Source organism: Diuraphis noxia, unplaced genomic scaffold (genome assembly GCF_037042655.1).
Source record: "Diuraphis noxia isolate RWA-SAM2 unplaced genomic scaffold, SU_Dnox_SAM2 contig0004, whole genome shotgun sequence".
NCBI lineage: Eukaryota > Metazoa > Arthropoda > Insecta > Hemiptera > Aphididae > Diuraphis > Diuraphis noxia.
The window spans coordinates 60,078,781-60,098,560 of record NW_028301714.1 but is presented as its reverse complement, the minus strand read 5'-3'; the positions used below and the strand labels follow the sequence as shown (position 1 = coordinate 60,098,560).

The window sequence follows — 19,780 nt, the reverse complement described above, 5'->3', positions numbered from 1 at the left end:
TGTACAACTAGCATAAAAGATTTGTTTTATTTTGTATTATTTCTATAAAGTATAAAATGGACTATTTATAATAATATTAATATTAATTCGCCTAGGTATTTGATTTCAATATATGTATATATATATATATATATATATATATATATATATATATATATATATATATAAAATTATAATAATATTATTAGATAAAGAAGTACTTAGGTGAATGTAGTTAACCAGTCTTAAAAAAAAAGGTCATGGGGGGGATACGACACCCAAATCCCCCCCCCGTAATTACGGCACTCTTACTACCAATAGTATATAATATTATATCATATACCACCTATTCAATATTCATATCATAACAATATGCTCTAGGGTCATATCTTAGTGACATTCAACAGAAATTAGTTAACTTTTGGACAAAATGGACTTGGTATTTTTATCTACCAAAAACAAAATAAAATAATTTATTTAAATTCATGAGAAATATAAAAAAATTATATTTCATCTCAAATTTATTCAATAATTTCTACATAAAATGTATTTAAATATATAGGTATATCTTTAATTGTAACATAAACTTTGAAACATACAATTATTATAATTTATGCAGCCGAAAAACTTGAAAAGTTTGTTCTACAACAGTGGTCGGCAACCTTTTTGGATTTCGAGGCCACATTCTCAAAATTATAAAGTTTGCGGGTCTGACAAAATAAAAATTTTAGATTTCAAATTATTTAGTATGAAATAAATAACTGTAAACCCACTGTTCTACAGTATTTATTTAATCATACTCTCAAGATGATGAAAATGTTTTTTTTCGTGTGTGGCTGGTCACGGCAGTAATACGAACTGTAGCATTGTTGCTTCAACCCGGAAAAAAGTGTTTTAAAATTCCAAAATAACCTTATACCCTATATTCCCAGTAATGTAGACTGGTATAATTATCTCATGGAACATGTATTTTTAATCTGTATGCTGTGTCACCAGTTATTATCGAGGAAATTTTTCTGCAATATATAATGGTAAATTTTAGTATTTTATTCTTATCACTGTTCCTCATAGCGCTTTAAATTGTTTTCATAATCAAAAGAGTCATGGATATATTAGGGTTTAAAACCCCTGACATATTAGTATGTTACTATCTAAATTATAATTTAGGCCGTTTCTTATAATGCCCGTAAACGATTAACTGGTGATAAGTGGGATTTTTACCAGCAGAATTCCTCCAGTTAAGCGTTATATAAATCTGATCTATTTGACTAATTAATATTTAATAAAGAATGATGAATTTAGTCAATATTATTAGCATTTGTACATCAAGATAATTTAGTCAAAATATTGTTTAGTGGACCTGTAACAAATATTTTGCAAGTTTCACGCTAAAAATATTCCTTTAGTAAAACATAATAGTCATAATAAACAACATGAAAATTCACTACAGGTACAATGTTTATCTTAATGACTTTTTATATTTTAATGAATTACAACTGGTTTAAAATTCCATAAACGCATGGTGAATACAAGTATTTCTTTACACTACCAACTTTCATATCAATATCTCCGTTTAAAAAAAATTCCCAAGATACCTCCATTTTCTTTATCTTTCACAATATAGTTCTTTTTCATCTTCCTTAACATTATACTTTTATTTTTTTTTCTCCATTTAAATATCTGATCTGTTTTGTTTTTTTACAATGAAAATAGTGAAGAGTTAATGCATAGTTTTAAGAATAATTTCACAATATTTATGCACAAATGTGTCAATTGCAGTAACTTATAATTTTATATTTTACTATTTTCAGTGGAAATTAATGATGTGCATGAATGAATTCAGGTTAAAATAACTTATATATATTTCAATAGTTTAAAAACAAATTCTTACAAGAGATATCAAAACAGCATTATATAAATAAATATTATATTAAACTTAATAAATTAATAACCAAAGGTACATAATATAACCATCACAATAGCTTTACCTTATCCAAACCGAATAATCATTTTCAACAATACTAATTTTCTTTAGTTATATTAGTGGTTATGGTATAACAGTGCATCACATTTAATCATTGTACCAATCTAAAAATAGTAGGGTAAATGAAAGTACTAATATAAAAAACAATATATATACTCTAAGACCGGCATTGGTTTGTATTGCTGATCTTATTTCTGTGTTGGCATCGACTATGTTTTCAGTAGTATTTACTGCAATTGTGTCTATCCTCTCGAGATCCTGATCTTGTTCCAATATTTTTTCAGTAAACAACTCTTGCAACTCGGCGATTCGTACAGCCTTAGACTCTATATTCCTTACCTACAAGAAAGAAAGAAGATTTGACTCAATAAGAAGTTGACAAACGAAACAATCGCAACAAATATAGTTGTACATACTTCATTTGATAATTGATTTAATTCATTGTACATTTCTATATTTTCAGCTTCAAACATCTGCAATTCTTCTGGTGACAATTCATCATCTAATTGAGCTGCATACTGTCGGTCAGCAGCTTCATATTCAACAGCAGCTAAGTTATTGGTTTCTTTCGGTGGTTCAAAACCGTGAGTCAAATTGCTCAACTTTGAAACGTTTTCATACTCTAGACACCTTTGGGCTCGCGTTGCTTTGATCTCTGCAAATAATTTGGCAACAGATTTTTGTCGCCATTCGACATACCGTATGATCTGACGTCTATGATCGTCGATTTGACTGCAATCGCCTGTCAAGCTCTTTTTAAGCACCATCAACTGTTGACTGCACGTTTTGATGATGTGCTGCGCTCCTATGTCGATTTTGTCACGGTCCGCGTCAGTCAACGTGGTCTGCTGATTGAAAGCCTGGACGTCAATATAGTCTTTGAAATGGCGGTTCAAGAAGTCAGTCAGCTTGGCCAGATCGTTGACGATGTCCTTGGCCCTACGAGAAAATTCGTCTCTACGTGGCTTACGTTGTTTCAGAATATCCGCCTGTGGCGGTGCTGGAGAACCGAATGCCCTGTTTCTCGTTTTAATAGTCTTCACATAGGCTTTGAACACGGCAGTCTTGTCCATTTTAACTATGGAACACAGTCTGTAAAAGTTAAACTAAAAAAATCTAGCGTAATTGATTGTGACGGTAACTTTTTGAAAATTCCCCGCTATCATTATTTGTTATTTATTAATGTCGTGTTAATATCAATGTGATAACAAAAAGCGATATCTCACGATTTAAAACCACGGTCATGGTGATAACTGATAACTCGGATAAATAATAATACACAATTAACCGCCATTTGTCATTCAAATTTCAAATAATACGTATATTATAATTAGTTTTATTAATATTATTATCTATTATTATAGTCTATGATCAATATTTAACTCGTTATTTCGTTCTAATTGTTCTTGAAAAAACAATAACTCGACGTACAACATTTTTCCAATGATTGGAAATCGATTACCTGTTGTAAAGCTGTAACTGTTGTGGAGTGCACTCCATTGCCGACCATCCTAGATCCTCTTTCTTATATACTTAGATATGCTTATTTAAGTTAACAAATTGTTTTGTAGATTTGTTGAAAAAAATGTCTGGGTTTTGTGATTTAAACATCGAATACATTTTAATTTCAGTAAGCTTAAAAGTTGTAACTAGGTAGTAGGTGTATACAATACAATTTACAACAGACAATACTCTTATACAAATATAATTACGTCATATTATTTGATAATTAAATGATTAAGAGGACGTGACACCTGCATGTGTTGTCTCCATCTTACAAGTGCATTATATAGTAAATTTTACGAACACGTGTAGCTCCGTTTTCTTAAAAATTTGAGTGAATTGACCTCTTATAAAATTTAAAGGTATGATTGTTATCTAGACAACCTCATGTGCTTTTTATTATATTTAAATTTTAAAGCAAGTTATGAGTATTTTAAGATGCACAAAAAATGTACAATTTTAAAATACTCATAACTCGCTTTAAATTTAATATATAATAAAAAAAAATATGAAGTTGTCTATATAATAATCTTACCTTTAAATTTTATAAGAGGTCAGTTCACTCTAATGTTTAAGCTAACGGAGCTACACGTGTTCTGCTGAACGTACAATTTACTATATAATGCACTTGTAAGACGGAGACAACACATGCGGGTATCACGTCCTCTTAAGATTTTGAAAAATATATTTCAACGGTTTCCAGTCTTAAAAATGTATTCGACACCTATATCATTATTTATTATATGTGTTTGAAATTCTGCCCAAATAGCCTATGGCCGCATAGGCGTAACTAGACTTCTAAAACGTATGAGGTGGTATATTATTAAAAACATAAAATTGATGTTATTTCATTATAATTATAATAGTTAGATCTAAAAAATCAAGGGGTGCTAAAGACCTTTTAACACTCGCCTAGTTGCGCCAACGTATGGCCGTATTATATATAGACTGTCTATGCCGCAGACAATCTGACAATTTATTATGCTGTTATGTATTACGGTACCTATATACATAAAAATACATTAAATTAACCATTTTTCTAAATACCTAGCAAATGGCTATTATAGACACTAATATAGAATGCCATTCTCCATTACGATGGTTGTTGATTTAATACTATGTGAATTGCTCCTCGGTATTATTGCTTACTGCTTACTCAATTAATCAATAATAACAATAATTCGCATCCGTTATAAACGATTAAATACAAATAGCCAACACTGTAGGCACAAATATAATAAAAACATGGATAAATGGGGACGTTCATGTAAATCTGTCAAGAAAGATACAACCCCGCATCGAGCCATCGATCACCTGGTTAAATATTAAATATTCTAAAATATAACCCAGTGAAACCTCCCCAACCAACAGCTTTGAATAGCTGGCGTTTTCCTAGTAACCAACTGAAATCTTTCTACAAACTGAAACTTCTGAATAACGGACAATCTTTCGACGACCGTGAGTGTCCGGCATTTAGAGGTTTCAATGAATAACAATTAAATTATACATAATTGTTTTTAACGCCTTTTGTTTAAACTATATAGTACGATTACATTAGTATTGTTCTCCGTCACTCAACCCGTATAAATATATTAATTTATCAGTTTGAATAATTTTGATTTATGTTTCCGAAACGAAATAAATAATATACATTATTTATTCATTCATGCATTATTGATGGCTTGCAAATAATGTACAGTTTGCAACACGAAAATATCTGAAATGAGTCTTTTCCAAGATTAGATATAGTTTTATTGTTTTTTATACAATTTTATTATTAATATTATATATTTATATTTTATATTAGTCTGTGTTCGAACTTACGAGAAAACAGTCAAATGTAATAATTCTAGATAAGTATATGTAATATTTTTCATCGAAGTTTGTATTTGTCATAATTATAATAATTATCATAATGTATTTGGGTAATGAAATTATCAACTTTTCGAAAATATAAGTTAAACTGTAATCAACGTTATCAAAACATAATAATAATGGAGGGTAATCAAACGATTGGCATCGGCAGAATGTTATGTCCAAACGTACCTAACAGAACTGCAGAACGATTTATGACTGATGACTGATCAGTAATAAGAAAAATAGATATTCTATAATGATATCTTCAATCTCAAAAACAAATATTTTTATATACAATATAAGCAACAATGCATTTAAATTCGTATTTATTACAAATAAATAAGTGAATTGGCAAGTATTCAAAATGTGTGTTAAACAATTCCCACCAGTCAGGTAATTGTTTTTTTTTTTAACAGAAAAAAAGATACTCAAAATGGACAGAATGTTTATTATTTCAATCCCAATGAATGTAGATTTTTTTCTCGTAACTGTTTTGGCAGTTTTGTTTTATACAAAAGTTTGTATTCCTAGTAAAACGTTTATGTGTATATATTTATATTGTACTGAATGTTAAATAAATAATAATAAGCAATATCTATCTAAAACATTTGTATTGGAGTTCTATTAAAAGAAGTTTGTCACTGACACAACTGTCTAAAATAATATACATACATGCGGAATCTAGTCGCAGTAAACATTTGAGTTACCGAAGGTTACCTGAAGTAGTCAAGATAACCAATGGGAACTATATTTGTATTTTATACCTACCTCGCTAAATTGTTTAAAAAACAATGTATTGTCATCATGACCGGGCCACGAGTAAAACATATTTTAGATTGAAATAAAACATTATTTTTTAATTGGAATGTTTAATATATTTTCACTAAGTCCGAATAATATAAATTAATAATAATTGTGTTCACGTGCTAACAACCTATACAGGATGTAACTTTGCAGTCACCCATGCTTGCACACATGACCATATGTTCCTGATGTGTCATTTTGATTGGTAATTTTCAACGGTTTTTATTTTCCGGTATCCTACTCTTATGAGTATGAAAATTGCATACTTCAAACGCCTCAAACTGGTTAACAAATTATATTATTTTGATAATGAATGCAGTGGCATAATATTTATCTATAGGTTATGAAATTATAAAACACGTTAATAAAAAAACATCACAGAATTTTCTCTAATTAATTGAACTAAATACTGTAGTTTATAGATTTGTCTTAAACGCTATAATTAATAATCAAATATTAATTTAGGATTAAGCATATTATATTTCATAGTTATTATTACAAACAATGAAATACACAAAAAGAAAAACTATTTAAACTACCAACTCAATTATTTTATATTATCATAATTCACGAATCATTCAACTACTTAATTTTAAAACCATAAATTTAATTTTAAGGATAACCATGACCAAAAAACAAATAAAAATTAACTACCATAATATTTTTGAAAAAAAAACATCAACGGATTAATATATTACAAATGTGAATGTTTTTGAAATTATTTGAATGTTGTGTGATTGCATGTATGTAGGTAAATCACTATTTGTATTTTTTTCTTTCTAAAAGTTACTTTTCAGCTATTCTAAAAGTATGAAGTATATTTTGCGGAAAACAAATACATTGTTTAACAGTATTGTTAGTTTTTTCCATAATATATTTTTTTATATTCTTATTCTTCTATCCCGTGTTTTTTTATAAAATATTAAAAAAAAAAGTAAAATAATAATCATTATATTTTGATGGTTGCTGAAAATATGATTACTTTTAGCAGCAGATAAATCACGAATAATGTCGAACATCATAAATAAAATACCTATATGTTTAATGTTTATGTATATATCAAATAATTATAGCTATTTTATTTTTAGCTATACAATTGTATTTTGTTGTTAATAACTAGGTAAAACAACAAACTTTTTATTATAAACATTTTATAAATACGATTTTCCACTTTTACTTAATACCCATAATTTTATATTTTGGGGATGTGTTCGACGTATTCAGTATAATAGTGTTTACTCTTTAAAATTACTCTAATGTGTTATAATAAGTACCTTTATTTTATTATGTAACACGATGAGCTGAGTATAGCGAATAATAATAAAAATTACCTAACCTATCCAACTATTGCTATGATATTCAGCATTTCGAGAAGATAATCAGTTATTTATAAGTAATTATTGGGTACTTTGATTTAACAGGTTAGAAAAGTAATGTATACATTTGTATATTAAAGAAGAAGAATTGTTAGCTAAAAAATAATGTATAAGAAATAAGATATACTATTGAAATAGCCAAACTAGTTTCTTATTAATTTATTTTAAAAAAATGTATGTAACAAATTAAATATCTGAAAATGGGGAAAATGAACTCTGCAATTTTACGATATATTCAAACCATGATAATTATTTTAAACATTTGTTGAACGGTTATTGCGAGAACAAATATGCTATATAGGAATGTTTTTGCTTCGTATTTTATGTATCGTTATTGTGAATAAGCTTTGAGCTCCTGTATAATGTTCATGTTTAAGCTTTTAGCAAGTTATTTTGACTAAATCACGCTCAAAAATTAAATGTTATACGTCTTTTTATATTTATAATATTATGTGAAATGCGATATTATTTTTTATTTATAGTAGAAAAATCATAGTGTTTTAATTACGGACCGTAAAATGTATATTCCGACCTGATTTTGTGCAACGATTATGGTAATATAGTATAAAATATGTATGTTTAAAATAATAATCGTACGCCGACTCGGAACAAAAACAAAATCTCTTTAGACTTCTGCCATGGTTGCATCACATGGGAAGTACACCCTTACGGGAATCATGAGAAATGTGTGTGACGGTATTCAACGGAAACAGGGCAGCCAGGATGGTCGGTGTATGTCCGGGATGTGGTTTCCGCATGACACGCGATATCGTCTTCCGGCGTTCATATCTGATTATCGGTAGAAAATCGGTAAAACCTGTTTCTTTAGATGGATTCGACGTTTGTTTATGTTCCACGTAAAACCTTGTCATAGCGCGGAATATATGAAATATATTCTGCGATCATAGTTTGCGCACAAATATACGAACAGAACCTAAATCAAATATTATATTATGATCTAAGAATAGAACTAAAACCTAATCGCACTGCCGATTATTTGGCTGTATTATAATAATAATAATATATCATTCATTGACAGTATGGTCGTCGCAAGTTGGTATAAGATATCCGCGAAAAATCAATACATTCAAAACGAGATTTGAAATTTAACTGGTTTAGTCGAAATACAATAACTTCGACTGGGTGCACAGAATCAACAGTTGGCAACGCCGAGGGTTGTTTAACGGTGTATTATAGGCGTATATAGCAACAACATACTGTCCTAAAGGTTGAGCATGTGTTTAGTTCGTGTCGACTATAATATAGGTACCTTCGTCGTAACAGCAAACTGCGTAGTATAATAATAACAATAATAATATACGAACAGAGTAAACACTATTAATTATTCACTAATATTGTTGGCCAAGGAATAATCAATATTCTGACGAAAACAATTTTTCCAATACAGATAATCAATCAAGCATTACACTTTAGTATATGTAAAATTACGCTATATTGAAACGACTGAAACGAGTCCAAATGTATGACAATATAATATGATATACATATAGTTATTGAACGTCGTATTATGCAGTTCAACTTACCGAATATTGAATACTATAATATTGAATTTAATTTCAACACTTTGTCAATGCCTACCCAACACTCACTACTCATTGCTATAATTCAATTTATTTGATATTATTAAAGACTTCAAAACACAATTTATGACAAAATATAATAATAAAAAAAAAAATATACCAATGACACATATCGTTTGGGATGATATTATAATCAAAGCGTTTCTTGAAATAGTTTAACGTGTTTATGAATTAATATGAATTTTTATTCGTATAGCTACCTATCACAAACAAAATACGTAAAATTACGCGTAAATCTCAAGACTGAAGACCGTCATGTCTGGAATTTCTAATCATCGTGTTTATAATATTATAATATATAATAACATTTGAAATGTTTCCCATACTTTTGGACTGCAGTCGCATTGTTAATTTTATTTATTGCTTACGGTCCATAAACGTCGCAGTGTATGAAGTTACTATTATTGTGCGCGTACGAATAAAGTGTATACACGTCATATTATGAGCCCCAAACCGCACAAAAGTGTCTAAACATTTTGCATTTCGCGTTCATTCGCACGCTTTGTGGGTGGCGGTTTCAAAAATCGTTACGCGCTGACCGGGGAAATCATTTTGAACGGTCCACCGTCGTCGATGGAACATGTTTTACGCGTCAAAAAGGGGGGGGGAGGACTATATACGACTAATGGTAGCTATAGGTACATCATATGTGTATAATAATAATAATATTAAATAAAAACCGTGGCGAATTTAACTTCGATTTCTCTGGCCTTTCAATGCGTCCTATAGGTGTATTATTATAATGGTACATATACACGGAAGTACAATGGATGAATACCTGTGTAGCGCACATATTTCATTCCTAAATAAATACACGAGTTTTATACCTGCGAATCGGCTACGCGCCGAGGTACCTTTACAATAATAATAATAATATATTGAATTTAAAAAAAAAAAAATCATATATACATATTATATATATGTGTGTGTTTTTGGTATACACCACCTCCCACTGAACATACGTCGTCGACGTCGTGTGTGAATGCCAACAATGCCTCAAACCAGTTTAATGGCGCATCTGCCTCACTTAGACCGACATCCAAATTGTCCCTGTATATAATATTATATATTATGTTATTATTATTGTACAATAATATTATATAGTTAAGCGCGATGCCAGTATTTTATGGGCAACGACCATGGACTTACCGTGAACGTCGATATATTTTAATTTATCAAATAATAATAGTACACAATAATAACACACGACAACCACGTTGTGTTGCATTATGTCGTAGGTACATATTGTATAGTCAAATCGGGCATTTCACTAAATGCCCAGGCAAATGGTCAAAGGATTTAATCGTTATGCAATTTCATTATCCGCCTAATTTTTTATTAAATTACTTGGCATTTAACTAAATGCCTACATCAAGTCAGACAGATAATAAAAATTAATCATTTTTATTAGGTATTTAAAAAATTTTTTTTTAATTTTCACATTTTTTATTTGTTTCAAAGCAATTACTATGAGCTCCTTATCACCCGGGTTTAAACAAATCGAAATACTATTCCAAAGAAATTTGTTTTTATGTTTCAAACAAGACGTACATTAATTTTTGTCAGAATAGCCGATGAAAATTTCTCGAAAACGTTATCAACACCATAGTAATATATTATTATTTATAAAATCTTGAAAAATGATTTCGTACTTTTCCACTTTTCAGTTGAGTTATAAAAAGACCACTTTTACGCTAAATATTTAAAAATATAATTTTTGAATAAAAACGTTTGTTTTTTTAACAACTTGAAACCATGTAAAAAAATATTTTGAAAAAGTAAATACTTTTCGACGTAATAAGTGTACCCACTTAAAAGAATCACCCTGTATATTCGACTAAGCACCTTCTCTAGTTCTGTCAAATCGACCTACCTGGTGGTTATTTATTCATATATAATTTCTGCTATTGTAAAATCCGGTCAAAATTAATTATTATACATAAACGATAAACTTATATGAATCAATTATACTTTTAAGTTAAAAAAAATATTTATATGTTCAGAATTATGGGATGATAAAATACATATTTATTTTTATTAATCTAAAGTAAGACGTTCCTATAAGTAGCTTATCTGATATCTCTATTCGATTAACCGACTGTTTTTTTTGTTCAAACAAAAAAAGATACAAAAGCATATAAATGGTGTCTTATCTAATATACTAGCTATAATATCAGAATTCAGAAAATAGAAAAAACCTATTTTATATATTTAAGCTAATTAGTTATTAATACAAGTTACAACTATTACAATATAATTATATTTGTACAACTGAGTATATAATATTCGTGTTTTATGTAAAAATACACAATAAACATTTATGTCGTTTCATGAAAAAAATGTTTTCAACTATTATTAATTTATTTGATTTAACAAATATTATTTTCATATATATTTTTTTTTAATCTCCTATAGGCTTATTTATATTGTTTGTTTTTATGTCTCTAAACTTAGTGGCGCGCAATAACAGAATTCATTTATTAGTTATTAAACCTATATTTAACCTCTCCAATAATTTTCAAAATCATTTTTACAATTTGTTGGACGTTTGGTTATTCACACGAACGGGTAACAGTCAGCACCACATACTTCTATCGTTTTCAAAAACAACCAACTAATTGTCAGATCAGTTTGTTGGAAAAGTCTCATGATTGATTGGATATTGGTCATTTTATAAAAATTTTTGAAAAAGCAGCTAACTTAATGCAAACATTTTCTAAAAACGATTTACCACAACTAATAATAATCAACCAAATCAACAATCAAATAGTTACAACAATTTGATAATAATGTGTATATTTTGTCATGGATTTTATCAATAAATTAAAAAGGTAATAATTTAAATACATTATAACTACTAACTTCACAAATATTAAATCGTTAATTTACATTTGTAAATTTTTTCTATGATCGTCATTTGAATAATTTTATTATTGGTTATGTTTGTTTAATCTATTTGCATAAACAATACGTGGACTGCAGTCTGGAGAGTGAAGATTATTGTTTTCACCGATTACATTTACAAACAAAATCAATTTGTACTCGGACTACATATGAATATTTGTAGGAATTAAATAAAACGCAATTCACTGATTATAAAAAAACAAAACATTTACCAATACAATTTACGTGTGTTATAGTTGTGACATGTTCCCGTTCTGGATTGTTTATTTATTATTATAATATTCTAAAGTGCAACATATTATAATAATTAAAATATCGATATTAACTTAATTCAAATATCAAATAAAGTTTTTATAAGAATTTAAAGAATTCAGTATTTTCATTTAATATAGTATTATAATATAATATATCTACTGTACTACATAGTGTATAAGTATAAGTGTATAAGTTATACGACATTAGTTATAATATAATATAGTATGTTGTTATACCATTTATACCGTACTATGTATATATATTGTAGTATTGCAATATAGACTTCAGAGTTCAGACGATCGATAATCCTTACATATATTGTTATTATTATAATAAAATGTTTTATTTCAAAGTCAGGTAGATTGCTTCAATATTCAATGTTCGAGGTATTAAAATAACAGTTGTGTGTAATATTTTATTGTTCATGCTATACTGTTTTTGTCATCTGTGTCCACACTAAGCGGCAAGCGCCAAAACGACTAGAACTACACCCTATCATTAAATACATTTTACGATTCGTCATCGTGCATGGTCTTAAATCGATAGGCGATAAGCTACCACTAAAATATTCCCCTCTAATATGTTAATATGTCCAATTTCATAATTCAATAATATCGGACATTTGGACGTCTGTTCGTGGCAGTGATGTAGTCGTAATTCGTTTAGCGAGTATACGCTTAAATAAACTTGATGTGTAAAAGTTACCTAACCTAAGTATTAAGTAACCTAACCTCTATACACTACGATGTTATTATTTCTATATTTATAATTACACACTATATTACTACCCTGCCTATCAACCTATCATATTCCTAGAAATGAATAATTATACGTTTTAGCTTTTTATGATTATCTATTTGTTGTGAGTTATAACTCATACATAGTAAATAATTAAGTAATATTAAGTTTTAATCAAATAATCAGATAAGATTTTTAAGTTTCAATAATAATATATATTGATAAATAATAAAAACAAGAAACAGTGTTATGGAAATATATTAAATTACAAAATAAAATCTATATTACTTTCTTTGAAGTCACTAATATTGAAGATGTTGAACGCTACTGTTAAATTTGGTATTTATTTAAGCACCTAACATGATTAGCATGATAAGCAACTGTTTTCATTATGGAAACCGTCAACTCGATTAGGATTCTTCGACATTTTTATTTATTAATTAAAAATTATTTATCAAATCGGTTAATAGAATAAATTCATTCCCAACGCGTAGGTATACCAGCGTATCGTGTGTTATTCTATAAGTAAATGCACTTACAGAAAAACAAAGAAGTATACGCCCCTCTACACCACTGGTTCGTGGAATTAATACCAATAATTTTGTAGATATTTTGGTAATATTCAAATAATAAATAAATTGTATTCGTGTATAATACCTATATTTATATATTATTTTATGCTACATCTATACCACTGCGTTGGTGCATTGTGTAAATCGAATTATTTTTTACTTAAAACAGTTAAAACTTAACCTTATACTGTATTTAAAATGGATGATTAATATGCGTTCAGTTGAAAATTTTTATAAATAATATAACTTCATAGAACAAATGGATTTTACCCGTTTATAGTCTTATACCACTAAATATGTTTTAGGTAGTACTTGAACAGTAGAGATTTTTCTCAGAAATGTCTTATTCTTATATAGGTGTAGTATAGTAAATCGACTACCTATGTTGTAAATATTGCAATATTTGTCGAAATGCGTAATTGCATTTCTATGGTCACCATAGAAGCTCTGAACTCGTGTCTCGTAAGGATAGAGAAATGAATATTTATCGTATTTATTTTTTAAGATTATTATCAATGTTTACTGTAGTTAATAATTACTAATATTCCGGTAAAATATCAAATATAGAAAGTTTGACTTGAAAGTTGATAAAGCATGGAACAACACATTTTTATGAATACTTGATATCATTTTACTATTTTCTAGTTATTAATGAAGTTACAACGTATATTATAAACATTTAAAAAAATGTTTTGGCGTGTTGCTTATCTAATGTATATGCATACACATAATAAAACGGATTCTACTGATTGTAATTTATGAAAAATGATATACCTACCTAAGAGTGATGTCTGATTTCATTGTAACTTGCAAGTCTGACATAACACGCACCTTGCTGCAGTATATGGTATTATCTATACACATTAGTTATATTACAATAATAATATAATTGCATTTTTGAAAATAAAAAAATGACTCAACCACGTACATGTTTACGTGTTCTGCGTGTTCAGTCATATTTTCCGACCTCATTTTTTTTTGTTAAAAGTTTATAAGCCAACATATTATTATTATTGCAGGTATATTAAGCTTGATAATAGCGATAGAGGCTTAAGGTGCATTTAATATTATTATAATTTATAAGTCATAACATTTGAAACGGCGTTCCGCACGTACAAGTCTCCAGTAAAAATCGAGTTAAACGATGTAATTCTCGCCAAAATGTAAGCCTTGAATTCGGATCGAATGACATCAACAATAATAATCATAGTCAGACATTCAACACTGAGCGGAAGTCCGTTTATGTAACAGAAATATTGGGTATGACACGATTGCGTATCCGTCTCAACATTTTATATGCAAATGCGCATCGCTATATTGTGCTCAAATAAATAAATCAGCACGATTGCGGCCGTTTTACCTTTTTATTATTTGAAAAACCGAAACACGATTGCGTTTCGCGATAATCAGGTTGTCCTTCTAACAATTATTTTTCCAGTACACTATTTAAAAAAAATAGTTATACTTAGACAACACGAGCTGAAGTAAAAAGTTTGAGGTATCGAGGATTTCGAGTTAAACAAGTTCGATGACTGTACCTATATATTAATACATGACACATTGTAAGCAACATTAGTCATATTTTATTCAGATAGGATAAGAATAATTTAAAAAATATGTAATTTGTAGTTTTCAATGTTATATTCTATAATTAGTTTTGAATAGTGTATTTTTGTACCTAGCTATGGCTTAATATATTATGAAACATTTTTTAGCCAAGCCAACAATTTAATTTGGTTGTCAGTCCTCAGCCAGAAAAATTGAGAAAGATAACTTTTTGAAAAGACAAAGCTTATATTATTACTTTATGAAGTGCAATATTGAATGAATCGTGGAAAAAACTTCTCTATATAAAAAAGTCCCAACGTAAAACGCCTCATTTTTAATTTTAATTGTTACTTTTTTTTATTTGTGTACCTAACGATTTGCAGTCGAACAAATACTGATAATCGTTTCAATATTATTAATTTAATAATAATCGATATAATGATAAAATGTTGTAATAATTATAATTCGATATAATAAAGTGTATAACGGCGTTAATTTGAGAAGTAAGGCCTAGCTATGATAAAACTGTTATAACTTATAAACAATATTATTATTTGTACCATCGGCAGTTTGCTGAAAGTCTCTCTCTTACTGTTAATCGCAACAATTTTTCTTCATGAACAAATTATGAAAAATGCTCTAAAAACTAAGAAAATATACATAATAAAATAAAATATTATTACTATAGTATATTTTAATCACCCAAAAGACATTTACAGACCAACGTTTCAAAACACCAGAAATGTCTATTTGCATCAAAATTCCAGCTTTAGTTATTGGCCAAATGTAAACTCCTACACCAAAAACCTTTTTACATTTTTACCTGAAGATCAAAGATACTGTAATCTCCTACATGGACATTTTTAGAGTTGAAAAGCTCAAAATCCTAAAATTGATCATAACTTGAAAATAATAAATATATAAAATGTAAACACTGATAAAATATGAATTTATATATACACAAAAAAATAAATATATACGAGAAGAAATTTTACGTTTAGAGTTTACCTCCAAAGTATGTCACAAAAATAAACGTAAATGATTATGACTATTGATTTATTTAATTTTTTAATTTTTTAATTTTTTTTCAAACAATTTTTGTATTAATGTTGTAGGAGTTAATACTATATTTTGTTGGAGATTACATTACATTTGTAGGAGTTTACCATTCCCCTAGTTATTACGGTAGATAAGTAAATAACAAATATATATGAACAATAATTTTATACATTACAGTGTAATGATTACACACTAAAATACAAAGTACAACTAAAGAGCTATACAAGAAAACGTATTTCGGTAATTTTTTTCTCTTCACTTTCTTCCGGGACTTTTTTTCCTAGTGTGGGACCTTTTTTACCGAGACTTTTTTTACTGGACATTTTTCCGGGACTGTTTTTCCGTCTTCCAAATGAATTGCGTTTTTTTCACGTAAAAAAGTAAGATGGGCACAATAATTGTGTTTGGACCCAGTCTTGAAAACTGTAGAAACATCATAACGTTTCTACAAAGAACTAAACTTTATAACCTTATGTAATTATATTTATATATTGTGTTTTTTTTTCGTTTCTATCCTTCTCTTCCTTGTGTAATACTCTCAAACCTAACACAAGGTAATAATTTAAATTATATATAGTTTAATAATGTATTTTTAAAATGTGAACCTAACCTAACCTAACCTTAGCTGTTGAGGCTTTAAATAAATTAAAATAATAATAATTGTGTTGCACCGGAAATATTACCTTAGCATTTAATATGCAAGGTGTAGGTACCATAAAGATATGACAATTTTCCGTTTAAATTATACATTTGAATGTGTCAGATCATCGTGATGCACCTGTAGATGTATATTATCCCTATAGGGGTGTGAAATCCACACACTACACACGATTTATAGTCATTTATGATATAGGTATACAATCGATAACACACCACCGAAATAGCGTTGCACGTGTACATACGTTTTCAACATGGTAAATTGGTAAAGATCAGATATTATTCTCATAATAATAATTATAATGAGGAGAAATCGAAGGAAATACCATCAACTTGTGTCAATATAGGACACCACACCCGCATGACGTGTTGTCTCCGACTCTACAACCGTAAGGCATTCCAAAAACTTTTTTGCGCGGTATGACTTTTCTCCCTCTGCAGTGTTTATAGTACAATTACCAAAATTCTACAGCGCATATAGTGAAGAACTTTATCTATGTCGTACAGCGTTATTAGTGTTATTATTTTATAGTTCTAACTATTAATTTTTAATAATCAACTAAAAAACAATTTACTAACTTAAGCTGATAACTTTAATTGTAGGTTAATTCGTGTTATCAAAAAATTGACGACACAGATGAAGTTCTTACCTATGCGTTGTGGAATTTCGTTAAATTTACTGTACATAAAATATAGGGAGAAAATTTGTCTCGTGGAACACAGATTTTGCCATGTTTCACGTTTATAAGACGGAGACAACACCGTATGCGGCCACGCGGTTGTGGTGTCCCCTTAATATTGGTAGGGATTTCCAACTAACCGTTTTAATATCAATACACTGTATTTACACGTTTCACGTAACTTGGATAGCATTACAATAATATTTGGTTATTAAAATGTGTCGCAGTCGATAGATAACTAATCTCGTCGAATGTAGCACGCGATGACGTCATAACGCATCACAACAACGTCTCGGCCCCGTCGAATCGGCTTCGGATCGGCAGATGTATCCCGGCGCGGACTTAGCGCCTCTAGGCCCGTCGACACACACACACACACACTCACAAAAATCATGTAAAACCACGTTGTCTGAGCCTGAGTTCGAAGGCGCGCGGCGTACCTATACATAATAATGACGATAATGATAATAATATATTATATTATTATTATTATAATGTTATAAAGTATTGTGCCGCCGTCTTCGTCCTTGGGTGCTTACATTATTGTGCGTCCTTAACGGCACGAAGCATCTTGCAAGCTGCACAAACGCACCAGCCGCCGACGGTCTTTCTCGGTCTCGGAACAGCTGCCGTCCTGTCGGGCCCCTCGCAGCCAACCCACTCTCACCCACCCACCCACCGCACGTAAGATTCCCGTTGTTCCTAGCGCGGGTACACACACACGCGCGCGCGCGCGCGCGATTTCTTCTTCATATTATTATTACTATCGTTATTATCATTACATATATTATATTATTATAATCCTTGAGCACATTTCCGAGGGTAGCGCGCGCGCACGAAAACCTGCAATCGTCTTTCGGGCCGGGTGTGCGCGCCGCCGCCGACTGCCGACTACGAGACGTCGCGTATAATATAATATTATGTAGACGAGGGGCGCGTGCCCGACACACGTATAGAGTAGTATAATATTATTATTATATAGGAGCGCGCGCGCGCACGCGTGTTCACGATATTATATTATCTTTCCATATAAGAAGGTTTTCAGCCGGCCGAGCACGAGACAATCGCGCGCGTCTCCGTATATCATTTATATATATATATTATTATACGTTAACTGAGGACGTCTTTTTTTTTCCTCCGGGTACACAACACGCCCTTTGTCCAGGGCTCCTCGCCCTTTGCGCGCCCGACGACATTATTGTCTTTTTCTACCCTTATATTATATTCTCTTCCCCTGTCGTGTCTTATGCTCATTTTTCTGGTTCAGCCGTCGTCGTCTTGCACACGACACGTACAAATAATACAATATAATAACACAATATATTATTATTATATACAATGCACTGCCCAACGATATATGCGCATATATATATATATATATCATAATGGGTCGCAATACCATTATAGTATTTTTTTCGCTTTCTTCCACCGCGCGCGGTCTTTGTTAACAATTTTTTTCCTTTCTCCCCGTCGTCGCAGTCGAATTTTTTTATATAGTTTATTATACTCGCGTGTTTCGTGAGCGAGCTCGCGCGCGCCCATTCCTCCACCCCCCCCCCCCGCATTACCCGCGAAAAAAGACCAAGTCGTCGGCAACAGTCATCTGCAACGGGCGATGCACGCGCTGCAGCTGTTCGCAGGTGTGCGGTTGCGACGACGACTATAACATATTATTATTATGTAAGAAATCTACGGCACGACGCGTAAATCTCAGCAAAGCGAGCGCCGCGCGCTGTCCGTCACCTGCGCGTTCCGCGCGATAATAAGACGCTAGCCGCCTCATCGGCGGCATATTATTTTTGTCTCTTTTGTGTCCATATTATTGTCTTCAAAGTGCATCTGTCTCGTGTTGCCACCCATAAACCCGCGACCTTTTCCGACATTCCGTCCTGAAAATTGTTGCCGGTTTGATTTTCTCGACTAAATCTTAAGTTTTCGAAAACCTGTAAACTGTTTATGATTTAGCGGCGCGTATTTTAGTGTTTTGTATTGATGATATGAGTTTTAAAAATACTTTGTCAAACGTGTTCACAACGACTCATCACTTCCATTATTGTTATCATTAGGTATCATCATCATGTATGAATCGAAATACAGACTGCGACGTTGGCGTTCCCAGACATTTTTCAAGTGTTTGGGTGCGGGGGGGGGGGAGAAATGAATTTAAAAAATAAATGAAGGTTTTTTAAACATCTTAAACGTAATCTACGTTCACTAAATTGGCGCGTTACAGATAACGCTTTGGAAAACAAATTTAAAATTC

General features: G+C 30.3%; 1 protein-coding gene across 1 annotated transcript; it reads right to left on the bottom strand.

The window, feature by feature from the left end:
* Window positions 1–1,817: 1,817 nt before the first annotated feature.
* Window positions 1,818–3,135, bottom strand: Syx18 (syntaxin 18). The gene is made up of 2 exons (XM_015515827.2): window positions 2,380–3,135; window positions 1,818–2,302 (listed from the first exon to the last, which is right to left on the bottom strand). The coding sequence occupies exons 1-2, from the start codon at window positions 3,034–3,036 to the stop codon at window positions 2,051–2,053; spliced, it is 909 nt and encodes a 302-aa protein (XP_015371313.1). The 5' UTR covers window positions 3,037–3,135; the 3' UTR covers window positions 1,818–2,050.
* Between the last annotated feature and the right edge of the window lie 16,645 nt (window positions 3,136–19,780).

Excerpts from the sequence above, each read along its gene's own strand:
- Syx18 (XM_015515827.2), bottom strand. The coding sequence starts at position 3,036 with ATGGACAAGACTGCCGTGTTCAAAGCCTATGTGAAGACTATTAAAACG. Across the intron at positions 2,303-2,379 it reads TAAATCAATTATCAAATGAA|GTAAGGAATATAGAGTCTAA; the intron begins GTATGTACAACT and ends TCTTTCTTGTAG.